This window comes from Moschus berezovskii, chromosome 8, assembly GCF_049115385.1.
Source record: "Moschus berezovskii isolate FMDL1 chromosome 8, NW_MosBer_1.0, whole genome shotgun sequence".
NCBI lineage: Eukaryota > Metazoa > Chordata > Mammalia > Artiodactyla > Moschidae > Moschus > Moschus berezovskii.
Window position 1 is genome coordinate 66,342,532 of NC_142467.1, and position 26,673 is coordinate 66,369,204.

A 26,673-nucleotide genomic window follows, 5' to 3' on the forward strand; every position below is an offset into this window, starting at 1 on the left:
TCTTGCCCTATGAGACAGGACCACTTTTCACACAAATACAGGGCAGTGGTGAATAAGAGAGCGTACTGGGCATGGCTTTGTAATTATGGACACCAAGTGATGCTCTTTTTTCCTCCGTTCATTCCACATGGTATTAACTCTTACTCCTCTGTGTTTGAGGATGTTAATAGCAAAACCTAGTCAGAAATTGGGAAACCGAAATTGCAATTTCCAGCCCCGGGGTAGACCAAGTCAGTCAGCCTCGCCAAGCAGGTTGTCTTTGGATGAAGAATTTTTAGTCCCATAGTGACTGATCTACCCTCCACGGTCTTCTACAGCCTTGTCGATCGGAGGTCTGCCTGATGTCCTCAGGGCTGCTGAGCGAGAGCTCTCCTCCAGCAGTTTGCTAGAGTGCTTGGATCAGCTGCTATGGAGGTAAGGAGTCTAGAAGACGCCAGGGACTAGGTTCAGCTCTGGCCTTGCCTTTTAAGGTTTAATGTCCTTTAGAAAGCTGTCTCTAAGGTGCTGTGGACACCATAACCGCTCTTCGGCCTATCTGTCCCCAGACCATAGGAAGTACTGTTGGGAGAATACATGTTCCACCAGGGTAAGATATTTTGTCTGTCTGGGTGATCCTTCTGTCTCCCAGGCGTGGATCTAGCACATACTTGGCACTCTACGGAGCCAAATATTTCTGTGAACGCAGGGACAACGAAATGTGAAAACATTTAATAAATCTCAAAGAGATTCATAGCCAGACGGAGGTCCGATCTTAAGGTATCTGAGCTTTCTTTAAAGCGCGGATCTTAGCTGCTTCTAACCGGGTCGCGGGCAGGACGGGTGCGTTCATCTCCTCGCGGTTTTCCGTTGAGAATGAAGGCCAGAGTGGACGGAACGTTTGCCCACCCTGGGGGAGAGTTTGGGGGGAGCGTTTCTCCTTCCCTGGAATATTGGAGTTGGAGGGAGACGCACACCTGGGGAGAGACGCTACAAGGGGAGAGGCTTCGCGGCGCGTGCAGGAGCCAGGAGTGCTACGAGGCTGCAGTTATCGGGCCGGAAGAGACATCTAGGCCTGGGGACAGGTGTGTGCGGGGGGGAATCAGGTGCACCGCGCGGCCTTCCCCCGACAGGTACACCCTCCTCCGCCTACGAGTGACCTAATTACAAGGTGCCGACCGCGCCTGGAGGAGGAAGTGGCTACTCCAACCACGCTACCACTCGGCGCCCATTCTTGCCCCCAAGATGCAAGAATTCCACGTAATTTCAGTACTGTTGTATCATGCAGGAGCCATGCGGTTTCTAGTTTCCTTAATTTGACTTTAGTCGCCAGGTGAAAAGCCGAAGGGTATCACCTTAGGGAAAAAGTCTCCAGCTGCAAGGAGCCACCCTCCCACCCCAACCGCGCCTGCGCCACGTTCACGCCCGCGCAGCGCAGCACTTAGTGCTCCGGGATTAGCCTACTTCCCAGCAGCAAGCCGGGCCCCTGCTCGGTCTCGGTCTTCCCTTCCCTCGGCCCCTCCCTTCTAGAGGACCACGCCCTAAAGGCCAAGGTGCCTCAGTAACCCGCGGGCTGCTTTGCGCCTGCGCGTCGAGCCCTGCCTCGCGAGTCTGGCGGCGGATCGTGGCTGGCGCTGCAGTTGCGCAGCTCCGCACCCTGCCGCCTCCTGACGGCGGGCGTGACGTCACCACGCCGGCGGCCGCCATTACAGAGAGCAGAGCTTCAGGGCTAGAGCGAGTGGAGGGGGGCAGCGGCCGGGGGCCGAGCGCAGAGGGGCGAGCCAGAGGGCCAGCGCTAGCGCCGAGCAGCCTCCAGTACCCGCACAAATACCCCGGGAACCGGCGGCGGCGTGTGCGTGTGGCCCGTGTGCGGGCGGCGGCGCGGGAGGAGCGCGGAGGGGCAGCCGGTTCGGGCGGGTGGCATCATGGACGAGAAGGTGTTCACCAAGGAGCTGGACCAGTGGATCGAGCAGCTGAACGAGTGCAAGCAGCTGTCCGAGTCCCAGGTTAAGAGCCTCTGCGAGAAGGTGAGCTACATCTCACTTGGGGGCCCCGCGGCGGGCAGAGCCCTCCCGAGGAGGCCGCTGTGGGGAGGGTGCAACATGGCGGAGGCCCCGGCCCCCCGAGCCTCCCGGACCCGCGCCCGGCGCGGCCCGGAGGCGGCTCCCGGGCGACCCGGCGCCCCCTGCCTCCCGCGCAGGGATTGGTTGTCGCTGCCACGGCCGCCTAAAATGGCGCCGTTCACTCAACTCCGGGGCTTTAGAGCTTCCCGGCCTTGGCGCGGGGCGAGATGGCTGGGGGGAGCTAGACCCTGTGGGTCGGAGTTGGGGAAGGTTTAGGTGACAGAACTTGGGTTCTATGGCTTGGGAATGGGGCCTGGAACTCTTCTCTGAGGTGAGTAAGAGGCTTTTTACTGGTTCTCTGGCCTAATTCTCAGGTCCAGAGCTGCCCAGAGGCTCCCCGAAAGGCAAACTTGTAGACCAGATCTCAGGTCCTACCTAAAGGCCCCACAGCTTTAAGTACTGTCTTGGGAGGTTTGTGTTAAACGCACGGAGCAGTCTCTTCTAGAGACTTAAGGTGTGTTTTTAAAGAATTTTAAGATGGATCTCTAAACTACGAATGTCAGAAGTGGTAGTTACAGGGAGGTGTGTAACTTCTTTTTCATAGTTGGAAGAAATGGAGAATTTGGTGAGTCATACTCCATAAGGAACTTTGGATTGGAAATCAAGTGTCAGTTTATGATTTATATGCTGACTCAAATTGGGTAGTGTGAAACCCTTCTCTAAGCCTAAGGTACTTGGCATTTTGCCATTTATTTTTTAAATGATCACCATGAACTGTAAGAGCAGCAAATATTGTGTCCTAGCTCCTTGTTGGAAAAGTTGTGTATTTGTGGCTTTAAATAGTGATGGTAATAATAATATATGTCGATTGAGCTTTTACTTTATCCCAGACATTGTGCTTAGTGTTAAAATAATTTATCTCACAGATGTTGAAATTGGAATGTTGTAGTCTGTTTCAGCAAGTGCATTTTAAGTTACCTAATTCCGATTTCTTTTTCCCACGGAGTTGGGGAAACAGGTAGCCTGTTGGATTTAAGTCTTATAATTCAGTTTTCTAAAGTAGAGAAAATGATGAGCTCCACTATGAATGCTTCAGCTTAACTTTTTCAAAATTACCTTTGCAGCATCTCATTTTAGTTCCACAGAATTGTGGAATGTCAGCCTTTCTGGAATAGTGAAGGTAATTATTAGACAGCAATTATGCTGACTTGTGGTTTAATGTGAGTTTGATGTGTGTGTTCCTAAAACAGACTGTTTCAGATACTATTCTGTGAGTAATTGCAATTTAAGTGAGTCTAATTGTGAGAGTTGGACTGTGAAGAAAGCTGATCGCCGAAGAATTGATGCTTTTGAACTGGTGCTGGAGAAGACTCTTGAGAGTCCCTTGGACTGCAAGGAGATCCAACCAGTCCATTCTAAAGGAGATCAATCCTGGGTGTTCATTGGAAGGACTGATGCTAAAGCTGAAACTCCAATACTTTGGCCACCTCATGCTACGAGTTGACTCACTGGAAAAGACTCTGATGCTGGGAAAGGTTGGGGGCGGGAGGAGAAGGGGACGACAGAGAATGAGATGGCTGGATGGCATCACCGACTCTATGGACGTGAGTTTGAGTGAACTCCGGGAGTTGGTAATGGACAGGGAGGCCTGGCGTGCTGTGATTCATGGGGTCGCAAAGAGTCGAACACGACTGAGCGACTGAACTGAATTCAGATTTGTTTATCCCCAAACTTCAACAGAAACTGTTAGTTGATGAGGTGGCACATCATCTCGCCGAGCTGAGTTTTAATTGTAACAGTGTAGTCTTGTGTTGCTTCTTGATCCTTAATTTATGAGGATGACATTTGTTTTAAAGGCTTAGAAAGAGACTTTTAATGATCACTTAATGTATAATGTTAGGTCTCAGTGTTTAGGTACTACTGTACGTGATGATTTTAATGACTTCTAAGGTTGAGTTCTTACTCTGTATAATGACTTTGAGTCAGCAGTTGGCTAGGTGACTAGTCATTTGCGTAGAAAACATTGCAAGAGAGCAATGATGTAATTAGAAGCCCACCAAACTGTGTGATGCACCTGGACACCAGTCCTCTTTGTGCCACCAAGTAATTGTGTCTGACCTTGAGGCAGCCACTTCACTTGGTCCTCCTGTCTATAAGCTAGAATTAAAACAGATGTCCCAAGGTTCTTTCTAATCTGAGATAGTACAGTTCTATTTTAAATTAGTACTGTGTTTAAATATTGAAACTAGATATCCATGATTGAGAAGAATGAAAAATAATCATGCTTATCCTCAAGGAGACTGAATCTAGTTGGAAATCAGTCGTAGATGGACCACAGAGGTAGAGTGTTCTTGTTGGAGACAACAGAAGATGATCCTGGCGTTACAGTGGGGTGCTGAAGCTTGATCTATTTGGTAAATGGTCATTGTTTCCCACCTCTTTGTAAAATTTAGATATGGTGAGATTGATCAATTTATGCTTAATTCTCCACTGCTCATTTACTGCATCAAGATTTTAATTCTTAGAGCCCGAAAAAAGGAAAATATATTTGAAGCTAGATTTCTAAGTCTTTCAGGGAGATATCACACAGCTTTCAAAATGTTTTTAACTTGTTAAGTATTCCAAGTCTTAGAGCTCTATTAATCTTCCAAGCTAAGTTAGAAGGCAGCTTTTTAGGTTGACGAGACAAGTTAAAGTACGTGACTTAAAAAGATCTTTTGTACAACTCTTTCCAGTGAAAGAAAAAAGTTCTCTTTTCACCATTAGTATTTGTATGACCAGTAGCACATCTAGTGAAGGCTACATATTTTGAAAACCTTGAAGGAAAAACTTTGATTAGTATTACAGTTTTTTCTTTTTTCCCTTTTTTTAAAGAAGAGATACTTGGTGGAGATAGCTAATTCATACTTTCTTTGGTTATAAGAAGGAAAGTGTGTATTTATAAACAAGAGTGAATATGGTATTTATGCTTTTAACTAGTTAAGATTTTCTCTCCCCAGGATGTGATCTATATCAGAGCCAAGGATGTTGTTTTGTGCCTAGCTCTAGTAAACAGTCTTGTTTCGTTCAGCAGTGGTTTCATTTAGGTATGATTTTTGACTTTGTGCTTTCATGTCTTACCAAACTTGTGGAGAATGTTATTTGTATCCAGAGGAGTTCTTTACCTAGGCATGCTGTTTTCTATTGCTGTACAAGCACTATAAATAAAATGCAGTATGAGTCTTCCTTCTGGTTGGATGACCTGCAAAATACTTGACCAAGGTTAAATTCCTATATGAAATGGGTAATATATTTTTGTGAGTCTGTGTGTGTGTGTTTAATTTAAAAGGTTGTTTGACTTATTTCCATAAAGGTAATTTGAATGTCAAGAACAAGCAGTTGTGGGGGCAGTGTGATACAGCATACTATTTTCATCACACTATCACATACATGATTCTCTTAACAAGCTTATGAAACAGTTATCCTCATAGGTAAAAACCACACCTCAGAAAGGTAAAGAGACGTGGCTACAGCGACTAAATTGAGATTGCCTAGTTTTACAGTGTTCTTGCCTGGGGGAGCCTGGTGGGCTGCCGTCTGTGGGGTCACAAAGAGTCAGACACGACTGAAGTAACTTAGCAGCAGCAGCAGCAGTTTTATAGACTTTAAGCCCAATGTTCTAGTCTTACTTCACAGCCTCCCTTTCTTGTGAGGTAGTGTTAATAATGAAAGATGCAGATGAATTGAGGCCAAACTGAATTGCAGAATCCTCAGCTGTGTAAAAGAAAGTATAATTTTTGTTCTGATTGCTTGAAAGCTTCCTATTCATGTCACATACTGTTGTCTCACTCTGTCCTGGAGAAGGAAACAGTAATTATTCTTCAATATTGGATGTGGCTAACTGCATTTGCCTCTCAAATAAGATTAGTGAGGTGAAAACCCCGGTTCATTTTCTGTGTATTCTAAGATAGTGTAAATCATGGTACAGAGAACGAGCTCTAAAATATTCTAATAAAGGGTAACTGACATTTATATTGTTCATTCCAGCTTGTTAAAATGCCTTTCTTTTTATCCTCATAGCTACCTTGATCAAGGCTGTTTGCCTGGGTGTATTTTGTGATCTTCCAGACATGAATCAGTAGTGCAGTTGTCTTTGAGTTGACTGAATGAGGAAACACTAAAAATGGGAACAGTTCTTTCTGGACACACAAATTCCCCCCCTTTCCCAACTCTGCCTTTGTTTCCCTGTCAGAATCAAGATTTCTGTGTCTGCAAATATGGGCAGTAGAACTAAGGTGGAACTCATGCTATAAAAAGAATGATGGGCACTGGAAGAGCATTTGAGATAACTCTTGCTTGGTGTTCTTTTTCCTGGTTTCATTGTAAGTCTGGTTTGTCAGTTACCTGTAGAGTATTTAGTTTTGAGGAGATAAGCTTTAAGGAAAACCAGGAGACATTGGGTTTGGATTAATGTATGGTGTAAAGGAGTCTGTCTTGAGGGTGTTGAGAAGAAGTAGGAAAAGTTATGTGTGGCATAGAATCAACCCCCGTCCTTTTACTATTTTCTTTATATTTAGAGCTGTTTCTCTTATTTGCACCTTTTTTCCTTACTCATTTCTCATTATCATCCTTCTATGAAAAAACCTCAACCTGAGATCTGAAATAGAGTATAACTATGAAGGGGATTTCAACTTCTGGAGCAGAAGTTGTAGAAGAGACTGAAGTGGAGACAGGTCTGCTGCTGCTAAGTTGCTTCAGTCGTGTCCGACTCTTTGCGACCCCATAGATGGAAGCCCACCAGGCTCCCCCGTCCCTGGGGTTCTCCAGGCAAGAACACTGGAGTGGTTTGCCATTTCCTTCTGGTAGCCATTAAATGGCTGGAGTGAGTGAGGTCTGAAAGGACTGTAAAAAGCAATCTAGGACTGACTGCTTGATTTTTTTCACAGTACAAAGTTGCTGTTGCCCATTGATTTATTGGTGTTGTGATTTGGAATTGATGAACAAAGCAGTGACAGATATATCTGCATCTGGGTATTTTCTAAACTATACATGACCAGCTGACCAGTCACTCTGGCACACCCTGTCCCCACCTCTGCCTTAGTCATTTAGTTACTACCACCAATGGGAATTTTTACCTTTCTGTTGTCAAGAGGCCTGAAAGAAGACAGAACCTTTTTTCTAGAGTGCCCCTGAAAGATAAACATTAGATAACGTAGTCATGCAAAGTACAGTTCACACCAGTTATGGAGTGTCAGTGATACTGGTAACTGTGACAGTGTACATTTGTTTATGGAATACATTCAACCAAAACTTTTTATGCTCTCCTTATATGTACTGTTTTCACTATTTAAGTTTGTTTAAATAGTGTTGTTGTAGGGATTTGTTATTGCTCTGTAGCAGGGTTTTGGATTAGTCAGGAGGTTGAACTTGTGAGCTCCAGATATGGAAGATTTTAGAATTTTTGTGCTAGTGGCTATCACGTTAATTGTCTTTCTCTGATGCCCATCATCTGTAAACTAGCAATGTTGCCTGCTATCTGTTGGGGGGCTTTGACTTCCAATAACAAAGCTTTTTAGTGATGAAAGTGAAAGTCACTCGTCGTGTCTGACTCTGTAATCCCATGGCCTGTACAAGTCCATGGAATTCTCCAGGCGGGAATACTGGAGTGGGTAGCCTTTCCCTTCTCCAGGGGATCTTCCCAACCTAGGGATTGGACCCAGGTCTCCTGCATTGCAGGCAGATTCTTTACCAGCTGAGCCACAAGGGAAGCCCAAGAATACTGGAGTGGGGAGCCTATCCCTTCTCCAGCAAATCTTCCCTACCCAGGAATCGAATAGGGGTCTCCTGCATTGCAGGCGGATTCTTACCAACTGAGCTATGAGGGAATCCCTTTTTAGTGATGAAAAGAACTTTAAAGGTCCTCAAGGCTTAGTCACCTTTCACAGATGAGAGAAGAGACCAGACTCAGTGAGGATGAATCTCATTCAAGATGGGTTGTTGTGAAAATTTTTTAACTGTATATAGCAACATTTCTCAGTTTAGTAGATTAACATTTTTTTTCCTATGCAAGAACGATTGGGACTGTTTAATTCATGCACATGGGTATGTTTGTTGGTAGAGATGGAGGCCAGCCTGTTGCAAGTGAGACATACTGCTTTAAAGAAAAGGTCAGGACTTCCCTGGTGGTCCAGAGATTGAGAATCTGCTTGCCAGTGCAGGGGACACAGGTTCAGTCCCTGGTCTGGGAAGATCCCACATGCGTGAGGCAACTACTGAGCCCGCGTGCCACAACCACTGAAGTCTGGGTGCCCTAGTGCCTGTGCTACCCAACAAGAGAAGCCACTGCAATTAGAAGCTCTCACATACCGACAGAGTAGTTATTTCTCTAGTTAGTTGCTTGGTGCAACTAGAGAAAGCCCGTGAGCAGTCATAAATAATTTAAAATATATATATTTTTAATGTTCATTTTGGTTGGAAGTAAGATGGTTATTTGACAGAAACAGATGGGAAAACATCACATATTCTCTTGATAGAATTTTAGGATTCCCCTCTTCCCTGATCTTTTTCTTTCCATTAGACCCTAAATCAGAAAGCAAAGTATGAAAGTGAAAGTTGCTCAGTCGTGTCCAAATCTTTGTGACCCCATGGGCTGTACAGTCCACGGAATTCTCCAGGTCAGAGTACTGGAGTGGGTAGCCTTTCCCTTCTCCCAGGGACTTTTAAATACAGAATTTTAATCAAAAACGACTAAAATATTTCATAAAATATTCGTGGCATCTGATCAGTATAATTAATGAAAGACTAAGTTTATGAAGAAAGATTTGGTAGTTGGAGATAATTAACTCAAGATTCATGTGCTTCTAGAGCTTAGTAATATGTCCTACCTTATGTATGACACCAAAATAAAAACCTGGTCACATATTTATCACGAACTTAAAAAAAATTCTATATTTGGTCACGCTGAGCAAGATCTTCCCTGCAGTAGAAGCATGGAGTCTTAGAAAAGTTTTCAGATGTCTTCAATTTTTCACTTAAACTGAGAAGTAAAATTCAAAAATTACTGTTTTGTTTGCTTCTCATGTCTTTATGGCTATACTGGTAGAAGATGTATTCAACTGATTAAAATATGAAATGTTAAATTTACTTGAACTATAGTTCTAATGACCACTAGAATTACCAGATTTTTAATAGAAAGATATCTAGTTTGTGTGGACACATTGTGTAGGAGAAGAAATACCTGATGCTATATAAACATGGAATAAAAAGTCTGAAGTCTTAAATGAAAAGTGTCAGTTAGAAGATAACACTTCATGTCTGAAAGAGCTGAGAATGGGTATGGTCTTCCGTTTATTACTGCATAACAAGTTGGGCAGTAGTTGGTCCAGTAGTACATAGAAAACAAAAAATGTTAATAGTGTGATGCCACAATTGAAAATTTCCTGAAAGAAAATGATTCAAATAATAATAATACATGTATAGATCTGTTCAGAAGTATACTATGCAGCAGTTTACATTGACCATTACCGTGCTACAGGAAACTGGATCAGTATTCGGAACTTTAGGACACAAATTGAATGGTGGCCACTTGTAAACTGAAAGGGAATTCAAAGAAATGAAAATAGCTTTTGTTGGTATGGTAAGATTGAGAAGGCCATATTCTTACAGGTTAACCACTGAAATAAAACAATGTCTTAGGATTTTTATTGTTTTCCAGTCATTTTATGTAAAGAATTTTTATACTGTAATCATTTGGTATTTTTAAATGTTTTCCTTGATTTAATAATAAAATGCATAAGTACACTGCCTGTTTTTTTATTTAAAATGTAAAAATGCATAAATGTGTTGCATAGCTTTTTCTGCTGTGTCAATTACATAGAAATGATATCACTATTGTATATCCTTAAGGAAATTAATATATATAAATGGTTGGTGAATCTGTTGTTGGTTCATGTTTTCTTTTATTTGCTTTCCTTGAAAAATCTTGGCTTTTTTGATCTATTGATCTATTTTCAGTCTGATTTGTTTGCAATTTCACATTGTTATGGTGATTAGGGATAGTCCATATCTAAGAATATAAAACAAGTCTATAGGTCATTGACCTTATTACCTGATGGTTTTATAGTAGGTTGAAAATAAAATGAGATTTCTGAATCTGAACTCAGAATGCTGAGAGGATGTTTATAATGTTAATTTTCCTTAAGGTTACTGTCCTTTCTGTGAATCTTGAAGTTTTAAAATGTTAGGACATGTAAAAAATTTTAACTTTCCACAGTTACTTGTGATAAGCTCTTATTAAATGGAATAACTTGTTTCAGTTTTGACTTTGTTCTGGGAAGGTACTTACCTTGAATTAATTCATATCAATCTGTATCATTTGACTGAATTTCATTAGGGGTCCAATAAATCAACATGGAGCTAGTTACACTTTTTTAGTACTTGATCTTCATTCTTTTTTCAAATATTAATTATATTAGCTGAGACTTTGAAGTCCTTGAGAAATGTTTTAGGGGAAATAGAAGTTTGGGAGGGGTGTTGCTTTTGCTTCTGTGAATAATTCAGATGACCTGAAACACTAAGTTTTGGGAGTTAGAATACCATGAGAGTGAATGAAAAGGTAGTTATTAAATTTTTTTAAAATGTTTAATGTTAATTAAGTTACCTTGAAAGTCTGGTTCTGCCATTAACCAGAGAGTTGAAGTTGTATAGCTAGCTGTCTTTGAAACTGGTGGTTGGTAAAGGCTTGGACGCTAAAGGTGGTGATTCATTAGAGGTCCCTTTGGGTGACCCGTAGAGGGGGCTTCTGTTGGATGCGTCTGGGATTTATAAGGCCTGACTCCTTGTCATAGCACAGCTTCTCTCAGACATTTCTATGATTACTTTTCCTGACTGTAGAATAATAATCTTTAACGAGACGTCTGCAGTCTTTTGTTACGCTCTTCTGGAAATTTCATCTTTCTATGTAGTGATCATCTGAGAGCTGGTGAATTTTAAGCATGTTTTAAACTGGTCCTTTATATGCTTGAATATTTATTATATATAATATATATACTACTGATTTCTTCAGGATTTAATTATTTTTCTGGTCTAAAATTTGCTGGGAAGGGAGGAGCAGGCTTTGACTTTCCCAGGGTAAGAGTGTTCACTTTATCTATATAATAGTCTTTCCTTTTCGGAGGACGGTGTGGTAGTGTCAACATAAAAATAGTACAAACTGCTACATATGCTCATAGGTACACTTCATGAAATCTTCTTTCAGGAAACATGCCTGCATACAGATACAAGGGAGCAGGTACTGGGAGATACATTTCAGTACACACTCCTTGTATCCTAATCCTTTAGGAAGTACTTTTACTTCCAGTGTGAGAAATTGACCTGGTCTGTATGTGTATGCATTATGAACTCTGAGGAGGCTACTTTTCCCTTAATATTGTTTCTAGTTTAAAAATGCAAAGAAAACTATTATGTTTCTGTGGGAATATAATAGGTATATAAATTTTGTAAATAAGGCTTCAGAAGGATATACCTCAGAATGCTATGGTTGGTTATTTTTCCCAAGTAAAATTCTGGAGAGTGGTCAGAAGGGACATTTAGTTTTATCTGCTGCTAAATTTTTTTTACAAGACTGTATTACTGTTGGGACTTCCCTGGTGGTCCAGTGGTTAAAGACTTCGCTTTCCAATGCAGTGGGGTGTGGGTTGGATGCTAGTCAGAAAGCTAGGTTCCCACATGCCTATAGGTATTAAAAAAACAAAACTGAAACATAGAATAGAAGCAATATTGTAACAAGTTAAATAAAGACTAAAAAAATTGAAGGTAGATGCAGTGTTTATCATTGTGATTTGTCTAAATTGAAATACCTAAAAGGAACAAAGAGCATTTAGGCTTTTCTTTTATGATGTGAATAGAAATTTTGAGTAGATTATAAGGGATTTAAGGCAGTTACAAGCTCGGCTCCATTCTCTCTGATGACCTAGATAGGTAAGATGGGGAGTGGGGTGAGAGGAAGGGGATTTATGTATACATACAGTTGATTCCCTGGTGGCTCAGACAGTAAAGAATCAGCCTGCAGTGCTGGAGATGTGGGTAGATCCCTGGGTTGGGAAGATCCCCTGGAGGGAGGGCATGGCAACCCACTCCAGTATTCTTGTCTGGAGAATCCTCATGGACAGAGAAACCTGGCAAGCTACAGTCAGTCCAAGGGGTTACAAAGAGTTGAACATGACTGAGCGACTAAGCATAGAACACATAGCTGATTCACTTCACTGTACGGCAGAAACTATACAACACTGTAAAGCAATTATACTCCAATTTAGAAACAGTAATAACAGGAAATAATATTTTTTAAAAGGGAGTCATTAATGACAACTTTTTATCATTCATATAGACTATAATCTTGCCAGGTACCCAAGTGTCAAGTTGTATTTTAAAATTTAACTTCTGGTGGAAATAAGTGTGGTAACATCAAGGCAAGATTTACATGGGTTTAAAAAAAAAAAACGATTTACATGGGTTTAAGTAGAACCTATCATTTCATTCATAGTATGTACTGAGGACCTCCCAGGTGGCTCAGTGGTAAAGAATCCACCTGCAGTGCAGGAGACCCAGGTTCAGTCCCTGGGTGGGAAAGATCCCCTGGAGGAGAGCAGGGCAACCCAGTCCAGGATTCTTGTCTTGAAAATCCTATAGACAGAGGAGCCTGGTGGACTTGAGACCATGGGGTTGCCAGGAGTCAGACGCAACTTGGTGACTGAGCACGCATGTGTATACTAGGTGCTGATAACATTAGGCCTGGAAAAGACTCTGATGCTAGGAAAGGTTGGGGGCGGGAGGAGAAGGGGACGACAGAGAATGAGATGGCTGGATGGCATCACCGACTCTGGACATGAGTTTGAGTGAACTCCGGGAGTTGGTGATGGACAGGGAGGCCTGGCGTGCTGTGATTCATGGGGTCTCGGAGAGTTGGACACGACTGAGCTGAACTGAATGGAATATTTAATAATAGAATATTCTGCTTTTCAGTAATAATGAATTGGGAAGTTTGAATTACTGAGAGAGTATATGTATTTCTTAAGAAATGCCTCTTTTTGAAATGGGAGTTTTTTTCTAAATTTAAAAATGTTTGATCAAACTAATGAACATTTCTATGTCAGTGGTTGATAAGTGTCCTGAAATAGTCCCCAAAATGTTTGGAGACTTCAAAATAGTTCTTCTTAAGCTTGACTGCACCCAAGAAAGCATAGGGTAGGGAAGGAAGACTTACTTACGCTTGGCTCCCACCCATGAAGATTCTGACTTAATTGGAAGAAGTAGTAGTTGGGCATCTGAATATTTTTAAAGGTTTTCTAAGTGATTTTTTAGTGTGCTGCTAAGGTTGTATACCACTGCCTTAAAACCAGTCTGTAGGAGACTTCCCTGGTGGTCTAGCAGTTTAAAATATCCCTGCCACTGCAGGGGATGTGGGTTCCCTGGTCTGGGAAAGTTGTACATGCTGCAGGGCAGCTAAGCCCATGCTCCAACAAGAGAAGCTACTGCAATGAGATGCCCTCACACTGCATCAGGAGAGTAACCCCCCACTCACCACAACTGGAGAAAGCCTGTGCACAGCACCCAGTGCAGCAGTAAGTGAATCGGTCCTTGACATCCATGGTTGTTGCTCACAGTGTAGTGAGCAGTGATTCATTAGCCACAGTTCTCTCCCTGAGAAAGGCTTGCACTTTCTGTGGTAGCTCTCCCAGGTGTATGTGTTCTGCCTTCTTTTACTTGAGAATAAAATCCCCCGTTGTTTGTCAGGCTTCTGTTCTCAACCTAGATACTTGGGCTTTTTTCTTTACAGCTGTTACCTGTCGTTTCTTCATCATCCAGAGAACTTGGGTACCATTTTCTAAGCCTGTACTTAATGCTGTTGTCCTGGGAGACATTCAGGGCTCTCCCTGAAGACGCAGTACCTATCCAGTGTCTCAGTTTAAGTTTTTGATTCCCTCAAAATAAGAAGTGCCTTCTACATCTGGGGCATTGTTGTAGCGAGATGCTGTGTGGACAAGCAGTTTAACACCGGGGACCGGTTTCATGGAGGACTATTTTTCCATAGAGGAGCCTAGTTTGGGATGATCCAAGCACACTATGTTTATTGTGCACTTCGTTTTTATTATCATTACATCGGCTCCACCTCAGATCATTAGGCGTTAGATCCCAGAGGTTGGGGACCCCTGGTGTAGACAGTGGTGGATAAAGTGAATCTGGTGATAATTTTTAAGCTGTCACTTTGATTGTTAAATGGAAAATAAATTGAAGGAGGAAGACTAGAAACAGGGAGATCGTTGTGGAGGCTAACAGTAATCCAGGTGAAGTTATGGTCATTTGGATCAGGGTGTTGAAAAAATGTAGAAGCATATGGATTGAGATATGTTTTGGAGGGAGACAGGCAAGACTTGTCAGTCGTTTGGCCCCTCAGAACTCGTGGGTGACCTTTAAGCTCTACTCCACCTCAGCTATCCACAGTCATATCCCTACCTCTGAAATCCTAAATCCACTCATCAAATCTTCTGTCTGTTGGATCTTTGTTTTGCTGCTACTTTAATTAGACTTGTTTTCAGTCCATATCCATGCTCTGTTCTCCCCCTATATTTCCTACCTGGATGACCAGCTGTCATCATGGTTTGCCTGGATGCAACTGAGGTGTTTCCTGGGATTCAGGACTATCAGTGCTAAAATCAGGTGGTTTGTTGCCCCCACCTTAGTCTGCCCTTGTCTCTGTTTTTCCATACTGTGCTATAACTATGTTAACCTTTCCTGGTTAATTCCTTGGACTTTCATAAATCTCTTTTTGCATCTGCTAATTGTAATCATTCCCCAAATCCCCCTCACCAACCCTAGCTTGGAAATGATCTGTCTTACTATACCTCCAGGGACTAGCATGGGATCTGGCACAAAGTGTCACTCATAGTCGAGCAAATGAGTGGTTATCTCCCAGTCACTCCACAGTTTTTAGCGTACAGTAATGGGAAGATCCCCTGAGGAAGGGAATGGCAACCCACTCCAGTATTCTTTCCTATAAAATTCCATGGACAGACCATGGGTGCAAAGAGTCAGACATGACTGAGAAACTAACACAAGTGATTAATAAACGTGTGTTGGAAATAAATAAAAGTTTCTACTGACTGGAATATTATGTTACTCTTAAAACTAATGTTTGGAACTTCCCTGGTTGTCCAGTGGTTAAAATTCTGTCTGGCAGAGGAGGGGACATGGGTTTGACCCTGGTCCTGGAAGATCTCACATGCCAAGGAGCAATTAAGCCCCTGTGCCACAACTTCTGAGCCCACACGTTTTAGGTCCCTCACGCCCCAACTGCCAAGCCTGTGCTCTGCAACTAGAGAAGCCAACACAGTGAGAAGCCCACACACTGGAATGAAGAGAAAGCCCATGCGTGGCAAGGAAGACCCAGCACAGCCAAAAAGATAATAATTAATCAGCAAGAAATAAAGATAAAAATTGAGTTTCCTGTCTTTTTTTAAAGTAGTGTTTGAACTTGTGGTTACATGGGGAAATGCATAGGATGCTAGTTTTCTAAAAGCAGCATAAAAAACATGTATATTGAATAGTCACAGTTGTAAAACAAAAAGTTTGTACTTTGATATTAAGAGGGTAAAAACAAAATACAAAGTTTTAATATTTTCCCCAGAATCTTTTTTAAATAAACTAGAGCTAAGAAACCTCTCCACGTAGCCTGAAATCCTAGATTATATTGTAGTTAGAACTCTAAAGCTGAGAAGCTAGGTACCTGAGTGTCTTGCTCCATGTGACTGCTGATAATGCTCTCTTTAGCATTTAGTTAGATGGCAGCTGATAGGCCTAAAACTTGTGGTACTGATGGGAAGAATGGGACTGTGCACCTTGATACATGTTTTTCCTAGGATCAGGGATGAGATAGCTGTTGGATAGATTTTGGGCATGTCTTGCCCTCTTATTTTAACGGGGTCATAATTATCTGCTTTTTCATTTTATGCTGAGTCTGCCCTTTAAAGCTGTATTAAGTGCAGCTTGTATCTTAAGTGTAGCTAAACATACCTTTGTTTATGTTGTTTAACGCTAAGTGTCTTGGTTTATTTTTCTCTACCTGTAGGCTAAAGAAATCCTGACAAAAGAATCCAATGTGCAAGAAGTTCGATGTCCAGTCACGGTCTGTGGAGATGTGCATGGGCAATTTCACGATCTCATGGAACTGTTTAGAATTGGTGGCAAATCACCAGATACAAATTACTTGTTTATGGGCGATTATGTTGACAGAGGATATTATTCAGTGGAAACAGTTACTCTGCTTGTAGCTCTTAAGGTAATTTTAATTTTATATTTGAGCGTTTTGAACTGGATATGACAGCCCTCTTAAATGTCCTTTTCCCCTCCAATGATTTGTGGTCTTCTCCATCTGCACATTAGATTTTAGAATAAATCTCTACATTTAGGAATCTACGTATTCAGGTTTGGGACTTAATAAATCACGTCTATCTTCATTCTGAATGTGAGGGAATGGTACAGAATATAAAAACGAGTTATTTTCTGAGGAAAAGAATACCTCAGTCAGACGATTTTAAAATGCTAGAGGGCTGGTTAAATAGAAGTTTTATTTAATAAATTGGAGTTACAACGGGTAATATAATTACCTTTCTTGATGTTTTTGAAGCATATTCACTAACGGAGCAGCGCATTTCCAATATTGGCATGTTTATATCCTTTGATACAACAACCCTGTAACTAAATTGCACTGAGGAAGAAGTTTTAAGAGGAAAGAAGCTTTGCATATATGAAAACGTAAATTGTAGCATTATCTTTAATTCAGAGAAGGAATTGATATAAATAACAGTAAGTGAATATCTAAGTTATGCTTATCTCAGTGGAATAGTGTGCAGCCGTTGGACATGACATGGTAATCCAGTACAATAAAAATGATAAAGAAAGCCAGCTGTTTTATACCAGTTGTAGCTTTGGGAAATATACACAAATTTGAAGGTGAAACACGAAATGTTAGAAAATATTTTAGGGTAAACTTTTGCTTAAATTATTAGACTTTTCTTCTGGGTAGATAATTTTATTAAAGAATATGTAAAAAATGGTAAGATGACTGACAGCATTTTCTAGTATTGGAGAAGCACTGAGATGTGGTTTTGGCAAAAACAATTTTGAGCAACTGACAGAAATGTAAGTGTTGATGAAGCATCTAGTCTGAATCATGTAAAGTGCTGCAAAACATTTTCGGAGGTCATTATGTTCTGCATCTGTAAATTGAAGGAGTGGAATTAAATGATGAAAAGTTTCTGCAGTGACTGTAGATGCTATGAAAGCAATCTTGCAAGCTAACCTATACTTGAAGCCCAGAATGAGTCCCAATGCTCAGAGGAAGAATAAATATACTACCTTTTAAGAATTCACATTTGGGGCTTCCCTGGTGGCTCAGTGGTAAAGGATCTGTTGCCAGTGGTGCAGGGGACACAGATTTGATCCCTGGTCCATGAAGATCCTGTGTGCTGCGGGACAGCTTTCCTGGTGTGCCACAAGTACTGAGTCAGTGCTCTAGAGCCTGTGTGCCATAACTCCTAAAGTCCGCGCACCCTAGAGCCCATTCTCCGTAACAAGACAAGCTACTGTAATGAGAAACCCATGCGCCTAGAGAGTGGTTCCTGCTCGCTGCAACTGGAGAAGGCCTTTGTGTGCAGCAGCAAAGACCCAGTGCAGCCATAAATAAAAAAATTTTTAATGGTGTTTGTGTTATGAACTGAATTTGCCACTACCACCTCTTCCCCAAATTCATGCTGCATCCTAACTCCCAGTATAGCAAGGAGAGATAAGAAAGCCTTCCTCAGCAATCAATGCAAAGAAATAGAGGAAAACAACAGAATGGGAAAGACTAGAGATCTCTTCAAGAAAATTAGAGATAGGGAACATTTTATGCAAAGATGGGCTCGATAAAGGACAGAAATGGTATGGACCTAGCAGAAGCAGAAGATATTAAGAAGAGGTGGCAAGAATACACAGAAGAACTGTACAAAAAAGATCATCACGACCCAGATAATCACGATGGTGTAATCACTCACCTAGAGCCAGACATCCTGAAATGTGAGGTCAAGTGGTCCTTAGGAAGCATCACTCCGAACAAAGCTAGGGGAGGTGATGGAATTCCAGTTGAGCTATTTCAAATCCTGAAACATGATGCTGTGAAAGGGCTGCACTCAATATGTCAGCATATTTGGAAAACTCAGCAGTGGCCACAGGACTGGAAAAGGTCAGTCTTCATTCCAGTCCCAAAGAAAGGCAATGCCAAAGAATGCCCAAACTATCGCACAATTGCAGTCATCTCACACGCTTGTAAAGTCATGCTCAAAATTCTTCAAGCCAGGCTTCAGCAATACGTGAACCGTAAACTTCCAGATGTTCAAGCTGGTTTTAGAAAAGGCAGAGGCACTAGAGATCAAATTGCCAACATCTGCTGGATCATGGAGAAAGCAAGAGAGTTCCAGAAAAACATCTATTTCTGCTTTATTGACTATGCCAAAGCCTTTGACTGTGTGGATCACAATAAACTGTGGAAAATTCTGGAAGAGATGGGAATACCAGACCACCTGACCTGCCTCTTGAGAAACCTATATGCAGGTCAGGAAGCTACAGTTAGAACTGGACATGGAACAACAGACTGGTTCCAAATAGGAAAAGGAGTACGTCAAGGCTGTATATTGTCACCCTGCTTATTTAACTTATATGCACAGTACATCATGAAAAATGCTGGGCTGGAAGAAGCACAAGCTGGGATCAAAATTGCCGGGAGAAATATCACTAACCTCAGATATGCAGATGACACCACCCTTGTGGCAGAAAGAGGAACTCAAAAGCCTCTTGATGAAAGTGAAAGAGGAGAGTGAAAAAGTTGGCTTAAAGCTCAACATTTAGAAAACTAAGATCATAGCATCTGGTCCCATCACTTCATGGCAAGTAGATGGGGAAACAGTGTCAGACTTATTTTGGGGGGCTCCAGAATCACTGCAGATGGTGATTGCAGCCATGAAATGACACTTACTCTTTGGAAGGAAAGTTACGACCAACCTAGATAGCATATTAAAAAGCAGAGACATTACTTTGCCAACATAGTTTGTCTAGTCAAGGCTAGGGTTTTTCCAGTGGTCATGTATGGATGTGAGAGTTGAACTGTGAAGAAAGCGGATCGCCGAAGAATTGATGCTTTTGAACTGTGGTGCTGGAGAAGACTGTTGAGAGTCCTTTGGACTGCAAGGAGATCCAGCCAGTCCATCCTAAAGGAGATCAGTCCTGGGTGTTTATTGGAAGGACTGCTGCTGAAGCTGAAACTCCAATACTTTGGCCAAGAGTTGACTCACTGGAAAAGACTGATGCTGGGAGGGATTGGGGGCGGGGGAGGAGACGGGGACGACAGAGAATGAGATGGCTGGATGGCATCACCAACTCGATAGACATGAGTTTGGGTAAACTCCGGGAGTTGGTGATGGACAGGGAGGCCTGGCGTGCTGCGATTCATGGGGTCGCAAAGAGTTGGACACGACTGAGTGACTGAACTGAATTGAACTAAGCTTTTTAATTTCTGTTATCTTATATGGTAGTCCTAGCAGACTTAATACAGGGGAAAGGAAACTTCAGCTAATAATGCTGGAATAGTTGGGTATCCTTATGCAAAAAGGGAACTTAAGCTACCTCATACTCAACAAATGGGTCAAAATTAATCAGAGGTCTCAATCTGAATTACTAAAGCTGTGAAACTTCTAAATAAAACATAGGAGAAAATTATTTTTGTATCTTTGGGTTTGACAAAGATGATTTAGGTATGCTACCAAAAGCACAATCCATTAAAATGCTGATAAATTGGACTTTCATCAGATTGATTTTTTGTTCTTCAAGAGATACCACTAAAAAAATATTTGTATTCATATATGTTTTTAAAACCTATACTAGCTCAATAAGAAAACAAATAGTTTTTAAGTGGACAAAATATTTGAGTAGATGTTTCACCCATGAACGTGTATGACTGGTCATTAAGCACATGAAAAGATGCTCAAACCTTAGTTATCGGGGAAATGCAAATTAAAGTCAAAATCAGGGCCAGGGATTTCCCTGGTGGTCCAGTGGGTAAGACTGTGCTCCCAGTAAAGAGGTTGCAGGTTCAAACCCTAGTTGGGAAACTAAGATCCCTCAGGCTGTGTGTGGCACAGCCAGAAATAAATCAGACCCATTAGAATGGTTTTCATGGGTAAGGCTAGTCATACCAAGTGTTAATTTGTTGAAGATATATTAGAACCATAGAAATCCTACCCAAGAGAATTGAAAGCATATATGCATACAGAAATTTCTTACATGGCAGTAGGATCATAGAAACATTATTTACAATAGCCTTAAACTGCACAGTCCAGATGTTCAGTCAACTGATGAATAAAAAGCCAAAACAGTGTAGTCATACAGTGGAATGCTGTGCAGCAGTAAGAGACAAACCACTAATCAATATACAGATGAACTCTGCTAAGTTAAAGAAGCCAAACACAAAAAAACTACATTTTGCATGGTTTCATTTCTGTGACATTTCTAGAGAAAGCAAATCTCAAGAGAGTATTAATAGTTGCTGAGAGTGGGAGTCAGAAATGATCGCAAACAGGCATGAGGGATCTTTGGGTTAATAGATTCTAGTGCTGAATTGTAATGGTTGTATAACTAATTAAAAAAACTCATGGATGGAGTTTTGCAGCTGATGATTATTATGACCAACCTAGATAGCATACTAAAAAGCAGAGACATTACTTTGCCAACCAAGGTCCATCTAGTCAAGGCTATGGTTTTTCCCGTGGTCATGTATGGATGTGAGAGTTGGACTGTGAAGAAAGCTGATGATTATACTTGACATAAAGTTGGTGGTAGTGAGATGGGACTGGCAGATACCCCATGGGATAAATATTTGTAGGTGTGATTTCACTTTTGTGTGATGTGGGAGTGTGAGATATTTTTTCCAACAAAATTGGAACTCTGTATTTTCCTGTAGAATGTTTGCTGGGTTGTTACTTGGTTTTTGAAGGAGCCAGCTGTTCATGTTTTCCATTTTTTTGTTTCAGGTTCGTTACCGTGAACGTATCACCATTCTTCGAGGAAATCATGAGAGCAGACAGATCACACAAGTATATGGTTTCTATGATGAGTGTTTAAGGAAATATGGAAATGCGAATGTTTGGAAGTATTTTACAGACCTTTTTGACTATCTTCCTCTCACTGCCTTGGTGGATGGGCAGGTATGTAAGTCTTCTTAAAGCTTATGTTGCTAATTATTTTCAGGCATCTGCTTTCTTAACGTTTAGGTGCCAGTAACTTATTTTTCCATCCTCACGTCCTTCTGGGCTCTTATTTTGTGAGGGGCACTGAACCACGGAGTAGGGTGGTAGATACAGCCCATCCATCCTCTTAGGCTGTTTCTGGACATGTTGGGGAGATGTAATTAAGTGTTTTCTGGTCCCAGTAGACAAGTGCACAGAGAAATTTCAAGAAAACTCTATGAGAAGGAAAATGGTCTATGATGAGGGTAAACTCAAGATCTGATTGGAGTTTGGGTGCAATAGGGATGGTTGGTTTATCGGGAAGAAAAAGTATATTCCATAGTTTGGGATGAAAGAAAGATCCTGCAGAAACAAGCCCAGTTCTGGCAAAACACAGAAACACCAAGGGGACTGAGTGATGTGGGATGCTGTTTGCAGCTTAGTCTGTAATGTTTATTTTAAATGAAGGTAATGTTGGAAACCGTACTTTTCAGATCTTCTGTCTGCATGGTGGCCTCTCACCATCCATAGATACACTGGATCACATCAGAGCACTTGATCGCCTACAAGAAGTTCCCCATGAGGTATTATTCTTTTTTTGATAATAAAGTTTTTTCTTTTCAGAAAACTTTAGAAAGAGGAACTGTTCTTAACTGTAACTTAGTCATTTTATGTATTTTTTTTATTAATTCTCAAAAATCATCCCATGTGGTGTGAGCACTCTCATTGACCCTATTCTTTGGAAGCTAACATTAAGAAACCTGAGAAGATCACGACAGCTCTGGGACTGGGTTTAGGACCAAGGTGGTGACTGTTTTCAGAGCATCTACTTTGATTACTAAACTGTACTGTTAATTAGTTAGGGCTTGTTGCTGTTGGAACTCATTGGTGTAGACCGTGCGTCTTAAAGACATCTGGAAATAGTTTCTTACTTATTTGACACAGATATCTGACTATCTGCAAAACCTTTTACCAGTTTTGGCAAACACCGTTCAAAAAGTGACTTAGTAGGGTGCTTCTGATTAAATTACTGAGATCACGTATTAACCAGTTTCCCAAGAGGTAGTCTAAAACTTAACTTGCTTTTTAGGGTCCAATGTGTGACTTGCTGTGGTCAGATCCAGATGACCGTGGAGGTTGGGGTATATCTCCTCGAGGAGCTGGTTACACCTTTGGGCAGGATATTTCTGAGACATTTAATCATGCCAATGGCCTCACGTTGGTGTCTAGAGCTCATCAGCTGGTGATGGAGGTACGTTTGTTTGTTCTTTGACATTGACTTGCTTTTTGAATAAACTTAAGGAAGATCTTAGGAAATTTTAAAGTATATGGTATTAGTGAGAATATGCATGTATTTTTCTGATGAGTGAGTGTACCATTATAGCCTGAGCCTTTTCGATGGATGCACACTAGAATTAAAATCCCAAGCTTTTGGGGCTTCCCTGGAGATCCAGTGGTTAAGAATCTGCTTTGCAGTGCAAGGAACACCAATTTGATCCCTGGACTAGGGAGACCCCACATCCGGCAGAGCTAAAACAGCATGTCAGCTGCAACTACTAAAGCTGGAGCGCCTAGAGCCCGTGCTCCAGAACAAGGGAGGCCACTGCAGTGAGAAGTCTTGAGTACCACAGCAGAGAGTAGTCCCAACTCGCTGCAGTTAGAGAAAGCCCCCATGCAGCATCGAAGAGCCCCCACAGCCAAAAAATAAAAATAAAATCTCAGGCTTTTGATCCAAATGTTCTGAGATAATTCATAATGACTGAGCAGTGCTTGGGATTTAAGGCTGTGAAAGTAAGATGGAGAAGATGGAAACATAACATTTTTTAATCTCAGTTTTATTACATATATTTAACATGCGTATATATGGAGGAGAGTTCGGCAAGAAATACACCCAGAATGTTTAAGTGATCCTTTGGATGGTAGGATTACAGGTGATTTGAAAGAAGAAACTAAAGGGAATGGGGCTAAATTCTTAGCATAAAACATTGATTAAGCATACTTATAAAATTAGAATTCAGTTTCGATTAATACTGACACAACTCTGATTATCCATAAAGTCTGACTTTGCTCGAGATAGGGAAAGAAATTTGTGAACAGTACTTTAAAAGTTACTCATACATTCAGGTGAACTTTGGGGGGATGAGGTTGGAGTTCCTAGAGTCATCTTTCCTTCGTGTCTGGGCAGTTCAGGTAATGCCTGTAATGAGGACAGAATCAATAAGGTTCTGGTCTCCAGGAGAGTGTATCTGCCTGTACAAGGAATGGCCATATACTCATTCTTGTATCGTGTTTAGGGCTGTTGCAATAAGAAATGAGAGAGAAGTAGTTTATCCTTTTGAGATTGGTGGTTTTGTTTTTTGTTGTTGTTGTTTTTAGGACTTTTCTTGAGTTCTGCATAGGGAGTTCCTGGTGGTCTAGTGGTTAGGATTCAGTGCTTTTGCTGCTGTGGCCTGGATTCATTCCCTGATTAGGGAACTAAGATCCCACAAGCTGTGCAGCATTGCCAGAAGGTGGGGAGGGGTCGTTGTGCAGAGTATAGGAAATGATTAAATCATCCAGAAACAAAGCAGTACTTTTTTAAAAAGCTTTGGGGGAAAAGGGCAGATCTATTTGCCTTCTTGAAGGGTGTCACCTTTAGTTGTGTAAATAAAGGAGTAAAATTGAGTTGTTGTTTTTGTGTTATTTTTTTTTTCCTGTTCTTTTCCTTGTAGGGATATAACTGGTGCCATGACCGAAATGTAGTAACGATTTTCAGTGCTCCAAACTATTGTTATCGTTGTGGTAACCAAGCTGCAATCATGGAACTTGATGATACTCTAAAATACTCTTTGTAAGTATTCACATCTGAGTAGTTGGTTACCATTACTTGAATATTAGTTTTAATGGGCGGTTTAGTAGTTCAAGAGTTTATGCTAAATCTAGATTCCAAACAGATTTTTAGGTTTCCTTTGAAATACATCAACAGAAACCTAGACCTTAATATAATTATTAGTACCTTAACTTGTAAACCTATATTTTTATTATAGAGTAAATAAATCCTGAGGATAAAACGATTATAGATACAGTAACTTAGGCTCTTTAAAACTTGTTTAGTAGAATCTTTTCAAATGGTCTCAGAAGGAACCACAATGTATAGAAGAATATCCTCTGGCTGATGTTTGATGTTGCCTTGGCTCTTTGACGAGGCATACAGCTAGAAAACGCATTTAAAATACATGATAAGGCTACAATTAGGGTCCTATTACATAAGTCATTGGATAGAAAAAAGTGTAAAAATGTGCACAAGAATGAAATGTACAGCGTGGGGAATACAGTCAAAGAATACAGTAATAACTTTGGTGACAGATGGTGGTTAGACTTACATAGATGACTCTTGCTGTAAATAATGTATAGAAATTTCAAAACAATATGTTATATTGCTGCTGCTAAGTCGCTTCAGTCGCTTCCGACTCTGTGCAACCCCATAGACGGCGGCCCACCAGGCTCCCCCGTCCCTGGGATTCTCCAGCAAGAACACTGGAGTGGGTTGCCATTTCCTTCTCCAATGCATGAAAGTGAAAAGTGAAAGTGAAGTCACTCAGTCATGTCCCGACTCTTAGCAACCCCATGGACTGCAGCCTACCAGGCTCCTCCATCCATGGGATTTTCCAGGCAGGAGTACTGGAGTGGGGTGCCATTGCCTTCTCCACTATGTTGTACATCTGGAACTAAAACTGAAACTAATACTGATTTTAATTATCAGTACATTGATATCTTAGAACAAATATGTCTTTGTTTTTCAGCTTGCAGTTTGACCCAGCACCTCGCAGAGGCGAGCCACATGTTACTCGTCGTACCCCAGACTACTTTCTGTAATGAGATTTTAAACTTGTACAGTATTGCCATGAACCATATATTGACCTAATGGATATGGGAAGAGCAACAGTAACTCCACAAGTGTCAGAGAATAGTTAACATTCAAAAAAACTTGTTTTCACACGGACCAAAAAGATGTGCCATATAAAAATACAAAGCCTCCTGTCATCAACAGCCGTGACCACTTTTAGAATGAACCAGTTCATTGCATGCTGAAGCGACATTGTTGGTCAAGAAACCAGTTTCTGGCATAGCGCTATTTGTAGTTACTTTGCTTTCTCTGAGAGACTGCAGATAATAAGATGTAAACATTTAACACCTCGTGAATACAATTTAACTTCCATTTAGCTATAGCTTTACTCAGCATGACTGTAGATAAGAATAGCAGCAAACAATCATTGGAGCTTAATGAACATTTTTAAAAATAAGTACCAAGGCCTCCCCTCTACTTGTGAGTTTTAAAATCGTTTTGTTTATTTTCAGGGATACCGTTTAATTTAATTGTATGATTTGTCTGCACTCAGTTTATTTTCCCTTCTCAAATCTCAGCCTCATGTTGTTCTTTGTTACTGTCAGAACCTGGTGAGTTGTTTTGAATGGAACTTTTTTTTTCCTCCCTGCTGTAAGATGTTACTGCACAAGAGCACTGCAGTGTTTTTCATAATAAACTTGTGAACTAAGAGCTGAAAAAGTCAAATTTTAATTGTATCAATGGGCAAGACTGGTGCTGTTTATTTAAAAGAAACATCAACTGATAAATTTTAGAATCTGTAGAATTCTAGGAAAAAATAAAAATCAAGGCCACAACATAATCTCTCTCGTAACTCCTTGACATTCTTTAAATGAATTTCAGGACTTGTAGTCCAGATAGTACAATTTGTCAGATTGCCAGCATGCTCTTTGTGGATTCTTCTTCCTGCATATTGTCTGCAAGAAAGGAAGTGAAATCTGTGTGCTCCTTCAGTAAGACCTGATTGTAAAACCATATGAATCAAGATACAAGATGTTCAGATTTTGTTGAAAGCATGTTTTCAGGTAGAGCTTAACAGACTAATGTGTCTACTTATCAGTCACTGCAGTTTCTGGTAATAACTATTGCTGTGTAACATGGACATTTTAAGATGATTGACAGATTGGTAAGTTTTGTCACATGACCTTAAATTGTCTCAGATAAGATATAGCTCTTAAAATATTTTCCTCTTTTAAGTTCTTTAAATGATACTAAACCAAGTGAAAAACTATTACTGGATCATGGTTTAGTGTTACGCACATTCACCCAACAATAAAAATGGCATTTGCAATGAAGTGGCAGTGATAAGCACATAATGAGTCCCCACCCCGCCAACTGTCTTTTCTCCTTTGAATAGTATTAGGAAGTTGAAACAGATACTAATAATTGATTGTTTTAAGCTACCAGGATAAAATAAACTTCAGGACACTTACTTGTGTGGGTATAGTAATAAAAGTTTTGCTTTGTACTGTGGTGAATT

General features: G+C 41.0%; 1 protein-coding gene across 1 annotated transcript; it reads left to right on the forward strand.

Annotated features, from left to right (window-relative positions):
- The first annotated feature begins 1,589 nt into the window (after positions 1-1,589).
- On the forward strand, positions 1,590-25,865 carry PPP2CA (protein phosphatase 2 catalytic subunit alpha). The gene is made up of 7 exons (XM_055429556.2): positions 1,590-2,003; positions 16,141-16,350; positions 21,134-21,307; positions 21,823-21,912; positions 22,419-22,580; positions 24,040-24,158; positions 25,111-25,865. The coding sequence occupies exons 1-7, from the start codon at positions 1,902-1,904 to the stop codon at positions 25,181-25,183; spliced, it is 930 nt and encodes a 309-aa protein (XP_055285531.1). The 5' UTR covers positions 1,590-1,901; the 3' UTR covers positions 25,184-25,865.
- Positions 25,866-26,673: the final 808 nt, after the last annotated feature.